Genomic DNA, 18193 nt, shown 5'->3' on the forward strand with positions numbered 1-18193 from the left:
AATTCAAAAGTGACATGAATCTCTAGTTATACAGAGTATCAAACTCAGATGCACTGATCTCCTGAGGCCTGGGAAAAGGGCCTTCAGCCTTTTCCATGTCACAGAAATCAGCATTTTGCACAGCTCTGGCATCACATGCAGGTTTGGGCGCTCCCTCCACATTCCAGCTGCAGTGACTGTGCTCAGGACAGGCAGCAGAGGGTTTGTGTTTGTCACTGTGTTCATCACTGCCATTCCCTGCCTCCTGCTGAGTGACTCCTGTCCTCAAGAGTCACTTACAGTTCCTTACAGATTTCATTCTCCTTCTGGAATAGGCTGAGGAGACGTTCTGATCCCATTCTCCTCCATAAAATTAATTATTCCAGCATTAGGCTGAGAGGCAGCAGATCCTTCTCAAGGCTTGGGACAACTCATCCTGCATTCCCCATGCAATGTTTACTCCTGCAGGACTCTCCATGTAAATAATAAACACACAAATGCATGTGTGTTTCTCAGCTGTCCCCTGATATGTACCCTGACCTCTCCCTGAGATCTCTCTCCGTTTTTGGCCTTTACTCTACAGCTCTTGTATTCCTGCAGAGAAAACAATGCTCAGTGTATTCTCACTGCTTTGCACACAGGAAGGAAAGAAGGAATTATATATATATATATATTCTATAAATCAGATTATTGAGATAACTAGGCAATTTATCAAAGCTTGCCTTCTGAAATATGATTACACTACAATTAACTCTAAAATCCAATCACTCACAATCAGAGAGGGAACTGGAACAGTAAGAAAACCCTGGAGCTTGATTTTTTTCTTCCAAATCAAACAAAAAGTAAAATCCCCCCCACAGAAAAGCCCCAAATAAATCAGTGCCTTGAAAACGGTGAGCAAAGCTTTGCTGTGGGGTCACGTACCGATCTGGCTGGTGGCCACCACGTTCTTGTACTTGGGGTGCTGGTTCACTGTCAGGCACAGGATGTCATCAGTGTGCTCCAGGTAGAAGCTCTGGCTCCCTAACGGCATCCAAACAGGATTTCAGTGACCACAGGACCGAGGCAAGAGCCACCGCAGAAGCACAGATTATTTGGGCAGCCTGTAACAACTCTGCAGGGGATGAGGGGCCACTGAGGCTACCCATGGCTGCTCTGCTCTCATTCCCAGGCACCTTTCCCAAATGCGCTATGGACACAACCATCAACACACAGCGGTGGATACAAAAGCAGTATTTGGGAAATTATCTACCTCTCTAGGGAATCAGCCTAAGAATCAGCCCATAGCCACCAGAACTGCCAGTGCAAAGCTGTTCTAGGGTGACTTTATGGTGCTTGTATCCCCAGTCATCTGCTTAGGTTGGATATCGTGTTCTGTGCCTTTAAGATTGGTTCCAAGAGCAAGGGGCGGAAGGAAGAAGGACACAGTTTGTTTTCAGAAACTGCTCTCACTTCTCCACATTCTGCTGCTGGACTGTGTTGTTTGCAGCACGGACAGACCGTGGGACAGAGATCTCCTTTGCTTTCAGTGGGTTTAGCTAGCTGAGGCAGAGAGGTTCCCTGGACTGTTGTTTGGGGTTTTGGTTTTTTTTTTTTTTTCTTTTCCTTGGAACTGTTTAAACCTGTTTTGGACTGAAAACCCAGAAAACACCCAGAGCTCATTCCTGTGGCCCACTGGGGCCCAGGACAGCATTTTCCAGCACCAGAGAGACTAATAAGAGACTGGGCGAGTTGAGCTGCAGCCCACGGCAAGAACTTTCGCAATTTTGCCATCTCTCTTCAGGACGGTGAGAGGTTTTGTTGTTTCAACTTATCAATTTTTTATGCTTGTGGATACTTTGCTCGTTAAATAAATAGTTTTTTCCACTTTTCTCTGAGGAAATCTTTTCCCAAACCAGTTGGGGGAGGGGCCACTTGAGTCTGCTATTCTAGAGGGATCCATCTGGAGGTTTTCTCCCAAATTTGCCCTAAACCAAATGGTTTAGGACGTATTTGGCCAAAAGCCCGGGTTTCCCAGTGAAATCCCAGCGAATTGAGGCAGTCAGTGGGGAAGCGAAGTGGAGGCAAAGCCCTCCCAAGGGAACGGGCCCAGAAAGGGCAGATGGGGCCATCCTTGTTTCCCAGCCCACAGGCCAGAGGCTGTCCTAGGACTGGAGTCCCCAAAGGCAGTGGGTTTGTGCTATTTATCAGGATGCAAAATGTGGGAAAGTCATGGGAATATTCAAATGTTTAGGCTTTCAATTAAAAATAGTTTCTTTATGAAGCAATTTTATCTCCAAGTATTGTTTCCCGGGGAATTACCAGTGGAGAGGTTTTGGACAATGCCTGCTGCAGCTGTGTGGAAAATAATGTCAGCACCGTCGTTCAGGTAATGGAGGTTGTTGCGACAGTCAAATCCTCTGTATCCAAACACATGGTCTAAAGCCAGCTCCTGGTCCAGGAAAACAAACAAAGAAGAGTGAAATGAAAGAAAAAAATGAGGTGATCTCAGAGACTGGACCACTTAAGGACAATTCTAAATTACACAAGTACAAATATCCTGTAGAGGCAACAGAATAACAGAACAATAATTAGTTATTCCCACTCTACTCATTTATTGAGACATAACATTATCAGAGGCTATCAACAACCTTTGATTGGTTAACTAAAGCACTGCACTTATATACTTTCTTTTTTAGTTGTTCAGAGGGCTATAAATATTCTGGTTCTGTCAATTTCCATTCCAAACAGATACAATTCACAGAACAGGTCTGATTTTATTGCTCTTCCCATCACAGTTTAATATTTATATAGGGCCTCAGATATTTTAAGCAGCTATCTACAGTTTTCAAAAATCATAAACTACCAAATTTCCACAGACCAAATTCTGACCTTAAAGTCCATAAAGGAAGCAAGGGCAGGCTATAAGTAACTCTGTAATTAAGACATTAATCAGAGGTGTAATTGCAGTTTACAATGAGCAGTTGCCAAGGAAATTTCCTCCAGGAACCCGGATTGGTTAATAGATTGTTGTTAGAGCTGCTGTGGAGCCCTGAAGCCAGACCTGATGACTGTCCCAAACACAATCACAGCTCACTGGGAACAATCCCAATTAGCCAAAGACCAAGTGCTGCAAATTGTCAAATAGGTCACAGAATATTCCTTGTTCTGCATATTATGAGGGAATTCAAGCAAATTGTCTGGGGGAGGAAGGGAAGTTCCAAAGTCAATGAGCAAATTCCATCATTCAAAATCCCACACAGGATTTTTTCTGGGCCAAAGCGCTGGTTTGAGATGTGTTTCCCTTGGGATTGAGCAGGGAGCATGGCAACACAATACTCTGTGATTGTACCTACCCTTCCCTGAGAGACAAAACAGGGATGGATTTCACCCAGCACATGTTACTTTTAAAGAAATGTACAAGATATTAATCCTGACCTCAACCAGTTTCTTTTTTTTGTTGATATTGTTCTTTTGCAGCTTCTCGGGCTGAGGAGCAGCTCGGCTCACGGGTGGCCTGAAAAGAACATTTAAAAAAGGAGACAATCAATATGTTTGAAAGAAAAATACAACCTTCAAAACCACAGCATATGTGAGCAGCAAATGGACAGCTACCCTTGTATGAGCTTTTTTCAGAGCTGTGCAATAAACTGATTGAATTCCTGCATTTTTTGATAGAAAGAGCAGAAACGTTGATGTAGACTTGGAGGATGAGTGGCAGAACAACCAACCTTACATCATTCAAAAGACCCCAAACCATAATGATTTAAATCCATGGAAAAATCCTTGAATATGACATGATGGTCAATTGGTGCTTTTAGAAATGATCTGAAGTAATTTCTGCAGCTGGCAGTTAACCTCTGCCCAGCCTTGGCTTCTTCTGAGAAACCTCATCCCAAAACCTTGACATGGCTTCAATAAAATCTTCTCAAAATCATATTAAAGATAAAATGGTTGCATTTAAACGCACAAGTCATTCATCCAAGGGAATTTGGGAGACTGAGGCCAGCAAAGGTTTTTTTTAATATAATTACAGTTGCTAAAAGTAGCTAAAGAGACAAATGCAGAATACAGGCTGAGGCAAAATCTGATGTGTGCAAATGGTCTGTAAGGCCAGGTAACCTCTGCTGCTGCTATTGATCCTGCTGGGAAAAGAGGGACAGAGCTAAGGGGAGCACTTGGAAAGCATTCCCAGAGCTTATGATTCCAGAAAAATGTGACCTTGCTATCACATTCCACACGCTGTGAAATTTGTTCCTGTCCTCAGACCATAACTACCAGTAATTCCCATTCTGCAAAAAATTAATTGGAGAAGAATGAAATCCTTTTTGTGTATAGGTATCTGCTTTTTCTGGAGCTAGATTTTTCATGGAAGGTATTAAAGGTACAGTGGGCAGAACACAGTGGGGACTGAGCCCCGTGGGAATGAGCAGCAGGACAACCTGAGCTCTGAGACAGAGCAAAGCTGGAGGTAACCAGTCTAACCCATGTCTCAGGCACAGCAAGGACAAACAAGCACATCAGCAGGTGACCCCGCGACACGAAGAGAGTGAAAGAGTTACCTTGATCCCCTTGTCAGCAGCAAATAAAGCCAAGCAAGAAACTTAATAGAGTTTAGGAGTCACTTCTGAGCATAAGACTCATGCACAAGCGCTTTCAGAGAGCAGCAGTCATTCCTTGGGCACAACACATGCTATCCAAGCATGCCAGCAAGAACTAAAACAGAAACCAAAGAGTGCACAGACCCGGAAACATCGCACCCGGCATCCCTGGGCGTACTCGGAGATAAAGATCCTGCAGGATGGAGGGGAAAGGGAAGCTACATCCAAGCTTCCTGCACACTTTGCATCAGAGCAGAACAGGATTCCACGGTTGGGTTATTTTCAGGAGCCTGACAGGGAGGGAACTGGTAGGAAGTTGACAGCCTCCTAGGCACTGCTGAGATTGCACACAATGGATGATTGTTCTCTATCCCAGCTCAGCTGCAATTTAGCGCACAATTGCTGTGGGGAGGCCACGTCACTCCCAGGACAGCCTGTCCTGCCTTATCCTCAGGGAACAAGTACCTTTATTTCCTCAGAAAGTGGTCACTCGAGTCCCCTGGGGTGACCCTGCGTGGAGCAGGACTGAGCAGCGGCGCTGTCACCGGCAGGGAAGGGGCAGAGGAAGCTATTACAAAACTTAATTGTCCTACAAAAGGACAATTTCATTTCATTTCAGCCCAGATTTATGAGGGCCTCGGAACTGGCACTTAGGAGAATAATTGTTTTCTTGTATGCTTTTTTCTGTTTTAGTGTTACTTCAAACTGGATAATTTCCACATTTCTTTACCTAGGAATATCAAAGTTTATGACAAGAGCAAGCCAAAATACTTCATGAAAGCAAGAGAACACTACCGCTGTGACATGCTTGATAGTCACCAGATTGTAAGCACGAGGCTTAATTTGCAGACATACACACACAGATATTTTTATAGATACCTAGTCACAGCACACACACAAACACAGATGTTGTGTGCATTCATATATACATAGCCATGTATATATACACACGTGTGCATTCACTGCCTCAGCACTGCCTTAATAAAACAAATGGAAAGCAGCACATTTGAAACAATTTCAGAGGTCATTTCACTTTTAACAAGCCTGTGACTACGCCTAGTTTGTTCTGATGCAGAAGAAGACACTGCCAAGACAAGAAATTTGCACCGTAGCAAATGACATCCCTTTGCCCTGTTGGACCTGGGCAACCTGCATGGCACATTCCCAGCAATGCAGGCCTCAGCTGGGCTCCCCATCAGTACTTACTTGACAATTCCCTGCCTCCAAAGGAAAGCAAGTCAAAACATAACACAAGCATTAAAGGTTTCTTTGCAGCAATTGAAAACAAACGTGCTTAGATTACGTGATGGCATGGAGGAGCTCCGGGAAAGGTAAGAGAGTCAGATAAGACACAGTTTCAGTTCTTTGGGTACTGTGAACACAGCAGAGAAGATTCCTGTTACTCATGGCAATCTCGAGGATGTTCTCACGTGAGGACACGCGGTTGTCAGTCAGGGATAGAAGTCCAGATCCAAACTGACAAAAGCTCAGCATCACCTTCATGCAGAAATGTGAAAAGATGTGAGTGAACATTCTCTCCAGCTTTGGGGGGTGAGAAGCCCAAATCAGAGGTGGGGTGAACAGGCAGAGCCAGGATGGAGAACAACAGATGGACACAACAAGAACTGGGCTGGGGGAAGAGGGAATGGGGTTTTGGAAGAGGGGGACACCTCGAGGGAGGAAAGAGATGTGAGCTTAGTGTAAAGGGCCAAACTATGAGGGGAAAAAAGTTAGACCTGTTTAGATGGAAAATAAAGGCCAAAAGAAAAGGCAGATCAAAAACTGTTATGATAAACTCTATGGGCGGGGGATATAACCAATTCCTGTTTTCAGGGCACTGGCCAGAATTACTGTCTGGTTCGAGATTCTGACTGCAGCAGGAATAAATTGGGGAGAACACAAACATTCTGCTCCAAGGCCAATGGGAATGGCATGGGAATTCCAGAAACAGTGTCACGTGAAAGGGACCAACGAAGTCTGGAGCAGGGACAGACGGACAGGAATGTCCTGCAACCTAGAAGGTGACAGGCTGAGCCAGCAGCAATGCGTAGGGAAAAGCTTTGAGCCCAAAAGGGAGACAGACATGGATTTACATGACTGCAAACTGGAGAGGGAACACACTTGGATCTACACAAACATGAGCAGGATTGCTCCTGAGAAGAGAAAGCAAGGTACAAGGAGAGGAAAGGGTGCTAGGGTTGAGCTGGGCAAGAGAACAAAATTCCAAGGTTTAAAAAATATACTGTTCATTTCAGAAAAAAATGAAAAAACAGCTTTTAAAAGTGGCCTTAACTAGTGGCAGGAGGGGACTCCCAAGTGCCCCCAAACTGCTGCAAAACTCCTTGAGCTTTTTTCAATCCCTTCCAGAGAAGGGATTAAAAGATTTTGTAAATTCTAAACCCTTGGATTTTCCCATCCCAACATACATAGGAGTTTTACATACAAGTTTTCCTGCTGTTACTTTTTTCTTAACACTTTGGAGCTATCGTAAGACAACAAAAAGAATAGGATTCAACATGAAAATATACCCTCTTCTCAAATACAGCAGATCAAAGCAAAGCTCAAACAGAACTAGAGGGAAACGCCAGTGGTAAATTATGTTTTTAAAGGAGTGACAAAGCCTTACGTGGTTACAATGTTTATAACTTCACATGTATGCTCATGCACTCTTTAAAATTAAAAAGTATTGCAGGACATATGGTGGGGCCAGTTGTTGTCACAGCCTGTCAGGGCAGCTGGTCACTGCATTCCCAGGTCATTCCAGCTCAGTGCCCAGTGAAACAAGCACTACAGCAATTAGTAAGAAGAGCAATCATTGGAACGAAACCTGAGGGCCTTTGTTCTGAACACCTTGGGAAGTTTTTCCCTAAACAGCTCCTGTACCTGTGCCCTGCTGCACCAGGGCTCTGCCGCTGTCCCTCACACCCTGGACACTCTGGACATGCCATCCCTCACACTCCAGTCTCTCCGGACACACTGTCCCTCACACATTGGAGGAGCAGGGTCTTTTCCACTTTTGTTATTCCCTGCATAAGCTCCAGCATGTTCTAAAGCTGTACTGGTGTAAATAAAAACACTGAACTAATAATATATGGCAGATCCTCCCTCTGCACGACAACACATGAGAAACACGGCTTTTTCCATCAGCCCGGGACTACCTCCCGCACAACAGTCCTGAGAAAAGCCGAGTATTTCACATCACCCTCAGTGCAGAGAGCACTTAGCTCAGAGAGAGAAGCATTGGGAACACGTGGCAACGCTGGCATCCCTCTGTTCCACCCCCCCAAGTGTCACACAAACAGAGAAGACCTTTGAGCCAGCTCTGCGCTGACCTACGGGAGCAGTGAGATTGACTCTGAGTTCAGCTGCTTGGCAGGGACTGACAAATACCAGTCACAATGTGTACAAGCCTTGGGGATAACTGGGATGAAACCAGCAGGCTGTCAAATGCATTTAGGGTGCATTAACTTGACATAATGCTGTTGAGAGAGTGAAAGTCAATATTCCAAAGGATGCTCCTCATTCTCAGAGAGGGGCTTTCTGCTGGAATAAGCCCAAAGTTATTTTCTCCCCTCCCCCAAGGATGTGTTTTTCCAGATACATTTTGTGTAGTCCCACCTACACATAAATACAACACAGAGTCGCACTCAAAGCTTTTGCACCGCACCCACAGACGTGTGCGTGTAAAGGTGCGGGAACCAAGGCTGTAACCATATGTCTAATAATTCACTTCATGGTGCAAAGGCTTGTGGGGGCTCCTTTGGAAGCTTATATAAGTTACCTCATGTTGTTTTAAAGAAATCAGTAATTTAAAGAGTAACGTTTGAAGAGTGAAAATTCAACTTCTTTAACTTTTCACCTTCATCAGGACATATGATTACACATAAGGCAAACACCACGATGGAGACCAGGCCCTGAGGTGGGTAATTCATGGAGACTGAGACAAGCCAGGATGCCGAGAAAACAGAAAACCAGACAAACATGCTAATGCTGCTTTTTGTTTTCTACACGTTCCACCTGCTTTGAAGGAGTTCCCATCACCAGGTTCACGTGGAGTCATGCAAATTGAGCTAAGGGAGAGCTGCAGATGCAGGGGGTGCATTAGGGGTTAGTAGGAGGCCAAACGCAAACAGGTCTTTGCCTTTGAGATTAGTAACATAAATACAGTCATCAGCAAGCTCATGTTACTTCTCATCACATCAATTCTTGGTTTAAACGGTCCCGGTGCAAAAACCGGCCCTTTTCTGAAATAGCACAATTCCTCTGTGACACACAGCAGAGCTTACAATTGTCCTGGATTGTCTGGGACAGTCCCACCAGCAGCCAGGGGGTCCCGAGGAGTGGGAGCACCGCGCTGGGAGCTCCCACCCCACGAGACTGCTCCTGCAGCCCCTCTTGAGGGCACCCCGCTCCTGAGCACCGGCACGGCAAGGGGTGCCAGCCACAGGGGCACCAAGGGAGACAAGGGTAAGGGTGGGTGGGGAGGAGAGGAGGAAGACATGGAAAGGGGGAGGAAGGAAAACAACAAGGTTGGGGAGAGGAGAGGAGAGAGAAATGACAGTCGATTAATGATCTCAACCAAATGCATCGATACAACTGCAAGACATTTTAAAACCGTCCCTCAGCAACAGCTCTCCCATCACTTTGCCATCTTAAAGCTGTAGCTGCTGATGGAGACATGAAGAGTTGGATCCTCCCAAAAATACCAGGCCATGATTTGATTCGAATCCTGCAAGTAAAGTCTATCATGTAACTTCTACACGCCTCCAAGATATTTGCAGAATCGTGATTATTTTAATTACATTCAAGTTAGACAGGAAAAATAAATTTCATAAAGGGCTCTCATTTTCTTTTCTAAGGGAAAACTTTATTATTATTCCTAAGTTTGTACTAATCATCGTACAGTTCAGCTCCCAACTCTACACTTGGAATATTCTCAGGAGTCCCAACACAGTTCCTGAATTGAACAGTGACTTGTTATTTCTAGAGAAATAATGTACCTGGAGGTTTTCAGACTCACCACTCTCTATTAGAAAAGCATAGAGTCCTGCAAGCTTCCAGCAAACAGAAAGATTAAACAGATGGACGTGTCTCATAGGTGCCACATGGCACTTTTGAAGCATGTTTGATTACATAAGCTGGAAAGTATCTTCAGCAACAGTTTACCCTCTAAATATTACTATTAAAAGAAAAAAACCCAGTGAGCTCCAAGTCATTGCCTCCAAGGAGCAGCTCACAGCAGCAGCCCCAGCTATTCCTACTTCTTGCTTAAACTAGAAACTCGTTTTTTCTCTTTTTTTTCTTTTTCTTTATTTTTAAACTTGCTTAATTATGAGTTTCTTCTTACTACACATTCACAATCTTTCCTTTCTCAAAGCCACAATGAAAATACAGCAAGGGGGACACTCCAAGACCCTCACTACACATGTTGCAGTGAAGTGGGCCAGCAGTTTTCCAGGCCTTGGGATTCACTCACAGTTTCTGTTCTAAGCAGCCTTCCAGCTTGTCCCATCGTTTTCAACATGTGAACAGTGACACTGTTACCAATGCCAGAGAATTCAGTGCACAAAAGCCATTAATAGTACACAATCACTGGGGTCTTCAGACAGACATACGGCACAATCCCAAAGGGAAAGATCTGAAATATTTCCTTCAGAAAAACTTCCTCCTCATAAGCCTGACAGGTTTCCCCACACACCTGCCTGAAAGAGAATGGAACACATCCTCTGGTTCCCTTCTTCAAACCTGGAGGGGCTGGGAGAGCTACTTCAGCTGTGCTTTTGGCAGAAAATCTAAAGCTTTGGGAGCTACCTTCAATATTCCTTGTTGCTTCTTCACTCAGCCCTGTGCACAGAGATTTCAAGACTTCACAGCCTCAAGACCTGCTGACTTGGGCGTTAGATTTCCCTGAACCTTTAGGATTTCCCTCAGCACAGACAGCTGAGTACTTGCAGACTTTCCATTTCACCTGGACTGATCAACTGTCACTTTGGACCCTTGGAGGTGCAAAGAAAATCAGCCCATGGATTTCAGAAGTTTGTCATGAGCAGACAAACCCTTTTCCAGCTGCTAATTCCTTTGTGTTCTCTGAAAAGATGGAACTTAGCACAGTTACAAAGCTCTCCTCATGTTTCATACAGCTTCTGACTGAAGTCAGCTTTAGCCTGAGGCACTCACCAGTGGGATTACCAAGATTTTGCAGGAATTGTGCCCATATTGTCCTACTGTGACAAGGAATTGCAGTCTTGCAGTAGCCAACGCATTAATCCCATTTTACTGCACCCAAACCCCAGCACCTTTCACAGCTTAAGGCCCCATCCAATCACAACACGCTCAGAGAGCAGTTTTGCTGACGTTTTGCCATAAAGTTGCAGCTTCTGATTATTTCACCATAAATTCTCACTATTTATATTAATGCCTTGAAGAAACAAAAGTGAATTTATCTTTGCTTAACAAGTGACATGAAAATTACAAGATTCGTTGTCAGATCGATCAAAACAGCAAATTCCGAACACCAAAGGTGTGATTGTACCAAAGCATCTGTAATTTAATAAGGAGATAAAAATGCGCACAAGAGCTGTGACTCTTACGCAGAGAAGATGGGAAGGACAGTGACAAGGGTTTATTTTTAACCTAAATTAAAACGGAGTACAAAACTCTGGATGACACAGAGACGGTAACAAGAAAAAAAGAAAAGAGAATGCGAAGACCTTGCTTTTTACTCCCCTCAGTCCAAAGCTTGGGGGTATAACATGGGATGGTATTTTCACATGCAGCCATTCAAGGGACTTCCCTAGAAGTCAGGGGCATCCTCAATGCAGAGGAGGTGCCTCATCTTTCCACCAGCCTCCAACAGAGTGCGAGGTGTGGAAACACTGGAGCAGCTTCCCCAGGGCTTTGTGGTGTTGGATGGGCATTGGCCTGCTCTCCATGAGAGGGGCTGAGGATGGGGACAGGCTCCAGAGCCTGTGCCGTCACACAGCACTGCTGTGGGTGCAGAGAAGGGAAGTTTCCCATGGACCTGAAGGGGGATTTTCACTCCTGGACTGGAAATGGTGCTGAAAAGCTGCACAAGACACTGATGCTCTTGCTGAAATTATCGGTAATTCATGGGTACAAGATATTTTTAAGCCCAGGTTAATCCGTCAATTAAACTCATTCGACCGTTGCTTTTGCATCATCAAAGAAATAAAAAACAACTGGAGGGTACAAGGGTTTCTGGTGTGAAACATCTGTACCACTCCCACATACTATTCTTGTAACAATTTAGCAATTCACCCAAAATAAAATAATAATTTTCCTTTTATTAACTCAATTTGCAAGCATTTATGTTTACCAGATGATACACTATGCCTGTTTGTAGAAAAATGGTTAAAGAAATTCTTTATTTGAGGAAAAGAGAAGGTTATGGTCCAACATTGTATTGTAAAAATCACCGGTCCTCTTCCTGCATGGTACTGTTAAAACATCGTGATAAAAAAAATGGGTGCAACATTTTTCTTCTTTTTGTTCATACCCCACATTTCACACTCAATTCTCCTGTTTTGCTTTACTGAGCAAAAGTGATTAATTACTTTCTGTTCAAGATGCTCAGCACTGCATTCTTCGAGAGCTTTAAAGACAGAAACTTATTTTTCCAAGGCCTACATGAGATTAGGAACTAGTATTAACTTCATTTTGTCTCTGGCAGTAACAGAACACCTAAGGTGAAATTCTTTCTGTGGGTTAACACACAGCAGTCCTTTGTATCAGTGCCCAGTGGGGGGCAAGAGCAGGGAAACTCCAGATAAAAGAATGATAATTTCTAAGAAAATATTCTGTCAAAAGAGACAGAATGGATTCACAACTGAGTCACCAGCTGTATTTACAGGTAGGGATTTACTGCCCCAGATTTTGAGGGGGAAATGTACTTTACTGGTTATAGATGCTCCTGTCCTGTCCCAACAGATTTGACCATCCCCTCCTTTAGGTCTGGTTTCACTGGACTCACCCTCTGTTCTTAGCTCTTACCTCTTTTCTTTGCTCTCCTCTCCAACACTGTTCCCAATCCAGCTTTTTTTTTAAATTTTACTTTATTTTTATTTTAGCCTAAGACCTGTGTGTGCCATGGGAAATTCCAGCTTTAACAATGACAACTCAACACAATTACAAGTGACCGAAAATCTTTTAATAAAAGCACCACCCAAAGGCTTAACCACAAAATATTTACAAGCTTACCGCTATCACAAGTGCTCTGCTGCAGACACACTGGTTAGGAGAGAATATAAATGCTCATGTGAACAGCAGAGGAGTGCACAACACAGAGATGTGTCATATACACGTACTATTCTCCATCACACGAACGTGTTGTACTCTGTGTGAGCACCATTTTAAAGGTCATCTGGTGAATTTTAAAATTTCTGTCTTATTTCTAAGGACTAACTTTAGCTTGAATGAAAAGAGATGCAAAAGGGCACACTTGGAAGCAAAAACCTTTGTGGGACATACCTCTCTTCCACTGAAACTTCCTTCAGCTGCTGATGGGGTTTTGTGCCTTCCATTTCTCGGATGCTCACTGCATAGATCTTAGTGGTGTAGTCAATTGCTTTTTCTCTTGCAACATCACTATCATAACCTTAGGAAAATAAAACATAGACTAAAACAAACTACCCTTGTTTCAGACTGGGAGAGTAGAGAAAAGGAAGATCTGCCCCAACGAAAGGAAGGAAACAAATCCTGCCAAGCTCTCCTTACACTGAAATTTAGCACAGCAAAGCTTCAAGTCAAATGCCTGTGTGAATCTCTGATTCAGGCAAAGGAGGACTGAATCAAATCCTCATTACCTCCATCTTCTTCTGCATCTGTGTCTGACTCTTCGCTGTCCACCAGCTTGCTCTCCTGGATGCCCAGGAACTCCCTGGTCCAGATCATGAGTGCGGTGTCGGCACCGCCGACGGTGAGGAGCACGGAGTCGTTGTGCAGCCACTGCACGTTGGTCACCTGGGCACTGTGCCCCACGTACTTCTTGAACTTGGCATGTTGGCCCTGCAGCACAGAGAATCCCCCAGCTGGCAGCCTGACACCCCAGAAACTGTGCCTTCCTTGTTTTCCTTTCCAGCCACTGAAATAAACGTACTTCTTACCTTCACTGGGTAGGAAAAGAGCTTCACAAACCCGAAATCATCTCCTGTGGCCAAGAGGGTTCTGTCCTTTGTGAGACTGGCCGCGTTGACAACGGTGACATCGCTGTGCATGGGCCAGATTCCCTCACAGGTGGGACCAAGCACACATGTCCAGGTGTCCCATTCAATCTTCTCTATCTGCAAGCAAAATTCCGCCAAAAGAAGGCTTCTTACTTTAAACATACACACTAGTTTTGTGTGTATAGTTTTCTATGTTTGACATTAATTTTTATTTTAATATTTTTAGCTCTTAAGAAGCCGTGCTGTTCCGGCTTGGTAATACTAATTGTGTCTCTTCATCAAAAGGCTTAACACTTTAAATATTCCCATTTTTCCAAGGCAGAGCACGATTTGGATACAAATCTCCCGGAAGATATTTGGAGGTGCTAAACATTGGCGATTTTGTAGCAGAATTACATGTCATAAATAATCAGCTTCATGAAAAGTTAGGTCCTGCTGTTTGAACGTAGTTTATAGCCTGCATGTAACTGGTTACACAGAAAACAGGTGACTTTGAGAAGGGGATTATGGCAAATGGCTGCTAATAAAGAAACAATAATAAATTTAGAGATACATGCAGAAACCTGCACATTCTGCCATTTACAAATGCTAGGAAAGACACTGGAATTGCTAAATAATTCTAATTCTAACCATTGTAAATACAGTATTATAATAGGAAAAAATATACCATTTGAAGACAGTTCTTAATTTTCACAGTAAAAATGATCCAGCACACAATTCATACCTCAGCAATTCTTATAATATGTCTTTTCCCTCTCGGTGCTTCAAAAAATAGTTGTTCTTTGGCACCAGAATTGACTTGCAATAACTTTCCTGGATACAAAAGAGAGTTTGTTATGAATCTTATTATGAAGTATAGAATTTTTTTAAGAATTTTTTTCGATTGAGTGAAGAGATTTCTGGGGATAAATTAAGAAATTATCCTCCAGAGAGTTATTCATAACCAAAATCACACAGATGCTTAAAATCACTCTTGTAAAGGTCCTACACTCTGATTCAATGATAAAGTAATAATGTAAATACAATCCAATATCCTTAAGACGTTGTTGTTGCACAGCAAATCAGTTTCTGCTGACTGAGAATATTTTACCTGTGCTTCATCATCACATGAATGGAAGTCAAAAATGCATGCATGTGCTATTAATTTTCCTAATGATTTTACAAGGCAGCTTTGCCAAAAGTGGAACCTTTGCCACCTCCCATCCCTTCTGCACTGCCCCAGTGGCAGAGCCAGCTCTACTCTGAGCTATCCTGGCACGGGAAGTTGCTGTGCCCATGGAGATGCTGTTGTGTTGCTGCCACTGGTTCACACCACGTTTTGGGGCTGGCACACGGCAGGGACAGGGTTCAGGCACACAGGGGGTCCCACACAGATCACATCTGCTCTGGGAAGGCTCACTGGCATGAGCTCATTATGGATCCTGCTGGACTTAATTAGTTGGGACCATCAGACTATAGCTTCTTGCAGGGATTGCCATGCAGGGCTCAGCAAGGAAAGGAAATTGGATACCAACAAATGTAATTGCACTGGATCCATACAGTGCTCCATAGGGAAAAAAGCATTTGCATCAGTGGTTGATCTCAATAACTGGAGGGGAACAGTTTCCTGATATTCCATTTTATGGGCATTTCCAGTTTGTATCTCTGGCTAACACTTTACCTCTGGAGTCCCAGTCGATGTGGGTGATGTAGCTGGAGGCACCTTTGCAAATGCCAACTCTTTTGCTGGTAAGGACGTTGTAAATATCTACAAAGTTATCGTGGGAAGCCACAGCCAGGTACTTTCCTGATTCTGTAAGGAGGAGACACCGGAGTTATTAAAGGGTGAATCTTCTCACTGATACTGGTGTGATTTTCACCAAGCAGGGGTGGGCCTGTTTTAGTGCAGCACACAACCGCATGGAGCACACACAGAGCCAGTCTTCCTTTGCAACATTCGACCTTGTCTAGACAAGAGAAACGAACTGCAAGATAAACACCGCTCTTCCACCTTATCGTCTGCTTGTACCTCGTGAAAACTTTATGTCCGAGATCATCTCCTTTCTGTGGTGAAACGATACCATGTCCTCCACAGTGTCAGCATTCACCACCAAGAAACTGCCATCGTTCAGCCCCACCGCCAGGGCTTTCCCGTCGGGAGAAAAGGCACAGCAGCGCCCGCCTGCGGAAGCACACGGAAACGAGTCCGTCAGTTTTAAAGCTGGGGCTGAGAAAACCATCAACGAACTGCAACTGAAAGGTTTTTACATCAGGTATGCCGTTCTAAAGCAGATTTGCTATCTCTTGAAACATATGTTACAGAGGCCTATGATGGATGCTTTGTTACAGGGAGTTAACAACGATTTAATCCCTTCTGAAACAGGTTTATGTGCAAATAGCACCTTCCAGCCACATTCTAAACACCCAGTGACAGAAATAAAACAGAAAATACCCCACACCCAAAACACATACCAAAAGGAAAACCAGATGGAAAATTCAAAGACTCATTAAGGGCAGTGTAACTCTGCCTCAGCATTATTCCTGATTACTCTCTCCTACAGCTATCCTCATTCATCCCCAAGTTCATCTCTCCAAAACATTTAATTCTGTTTTCCCCCAGGAAGTTAAGGGTTCCTGCGCTCCAGATCTGTCACTGAAAATGAACAATTTAAAATTTCCTGAAGGATATTAATGATATCCTTAATAAAATAAGAGTAATTTTGAGAAGGCAGCACTTCAACATGCCTTATCTAATTTTATACAGAGGAGAGGGCAGGAAAAGCGTCATTTTAGAGAATTTGCTTTAACGGGTAAAGCTCATATTGACAGCAAAAGATGATTGTTGTCAACATGCAGGAAATTGTACTTTTGTCTTTTTAAGGAAATTCTTTCACGTCAGCAACGTACTGGTCTTAAGCATTCCTAGGGAGAAAAGTGATTCTGAGGTCAACTCATTCCCCTTGAAAGTAGGGGAAAAGAGACTGAAGTTCATTTTATTATTATTCATTACAATAGAATACAGTCCTTTTTCTTCCTTCCCTTTGCACTGACTTGACAAGTGCCGAAGACAATTTATTTCCTGTGCTCCCAATTTCTTGATGACCGCGTCCTCTGCCTACCCAATTAATGCCCGTGATGTGCCCTGAAAGCAGAGAGGGAGCTGTTACAGAAGGAGAGGATCCATGGCTGGGCCTGGCCAAGGCAGAGATACCTTTTTTGAGCTTCCTCACTGCCAGCATGCGGTGCTGCGATGAGAGCTCCCAGATGCGCAGGGTTTTGTCGTCACTCACAGTGGCGCACACGGGCAGGAGAGGATGAGCTGCCAAGCCCCACACTTCTCCTTCCATATGGCCCTGGAGGAGAGCATTCCACACAAGAGGAAATAATGCATGTGAGGCTGTGTAATATGTTCTAACCTTGCCCTGCCTCATTTTCCAAGTCCCAAGCAGTAAAGCCTTCACTATCTCCTCCCTCCGAAGTTTTCCACATTTCAAAAGACCTGAAGTTCTGCTCTGTCTCCTCTGACAAATGTCTAAAATGCTCTACTATTGCTGGTTGTAATTCCTGTTCTTCCAATATTCTCCTTTCCAAACTTGAGATTAATAAGGAACATTACACCCTAAACAGGACTTTATCCTGAAATCCTAATATTGGCTAATCCTCAAAGTTTATGTCCTTTTTCAGATCCTCGTTTGTCCAACATACATATAATACTTTGTTTTAATCTTGCCTCAGATTCTCAGTTTTCCAACTTGTTATTCTTTAAATTCTTCCTGCTTTCTTCCAGCTTTCCTTCAGTTTGCTAGCACTGCATATCAAGGTTAAATAATTTCCTACTGCTCTCCACCTGCATTAGTGAATGAGTTTAATGTTTTATAAAACACAACATCACACATCTTGGCTAGTAAGGCACTCATGCAGGCAAGGCAAATTTGAAGGATTACTTCATGCAATCAGAATTTACTGTAAAAAGAATACCAAGCAACCAGCATTTTTGTAAAAATACAGGAAATAGTTTGCTATGGGAGATCCATACAGTACCTGAACAAGCAGAGTCATAGGCCCATTTTTATCAATTTCAAGTATTTCTCCATTTTTAGTTCCTACCAGGATGTGCCCATGTCCCAGACTGATGGCTCGGATGGAGGGGTTGTCTTCTAAAAGTAAACCTGAAGAATGCAAGATATTTGTTGGATTTGGTTTTTGTTTTTAAATTTCGTATCTCTTGCAGTTTATATATAATTCAAATCTGTTCAAAATCATGAACATGAGAGGAAATTGCCTGATCAAACTGCCACATAATCAGGGATTCCTTACTAATTCAGGTAAAGGAGTTTGTCTGTAGTAGTGGCAATTTAAAGACTGATATTTTACTGCTTTAACAGTGACAGGGTCTAAGGGGCTCAGGAGTTCCAGCACCTCAGAATTTCTGTGATTACATGTGAATATCCCTTTCCAGATTTCTACACTGAG

General features: G+C 43.5%; 1 protein-coding gene across 11 annotated transcripts in view; it reads right to left on the minus strand.

Moving 5' to 3' along the window:
* Positions 1-18193, minus strand: part of EML6 (EMAP like 6) — an 89841-nt gene that overhangs the window by 11050 nt on the left and 60598 nt on the right. For 10 of the 11 annotated variants that reach the window (XM_058419593.1, XM_040060759.2, XM_058419596.1 and 7 more), the window contains 11 exons: positions 17762-17889; positions 16932-17073; positions 15750-15902; positions 15402-15533; positions 14466-14554; positions 13682-13858; positions 13382-13583; positions 13047-13173; positions 3397-3475; positions 2281-2410; positions 904-1002 (listed from right to left, as the gene is read on the minus strand). In XM_058419593.1, the coding sequence (XP_058275576.1) occupies positions 904-1002; positions 2281-2410; positions 3397-3475; positions 13047-13173; positions 13382-13583; positions 13682-13858; positions 14466-14554; positions 15402-15533; positions 15750-15902; positions 16932-17073; positions 17762-17889 (1458 nt within the window). Of the gene's footprint in view, positions 1-903; positions 1003-2280; positions 2411-3396; positions 3476-4520; positions 4530-5765; positions 5781-13046; positions 13174-13381; positions 13584-13681; positions 13859-14465; positions 14555-15401; positions 15534-15749; positions 15903-16931; positions 17074-17761; positions 17890-18193 lie in introns of all 11 variants that reach the window. The other variant, XM_040060764.2, reaches the window with a different exon arrangement.

Source organism: Hirundo rustica, chromosome 3 (assembly GCF_015227805.2).
Source record: "Hirundo rustica isolate bHirRus1 chromosome 3, bHirRus1.pri.v3, whole genome shotgun sequence".
Classification (NCBI taxonomy): domain Eukaryota; kingdom Metazoa; phylum Chordata; class Aves; order Passeriformes; family Hirundinidae; genus Hirundo; species Hirundo rustica.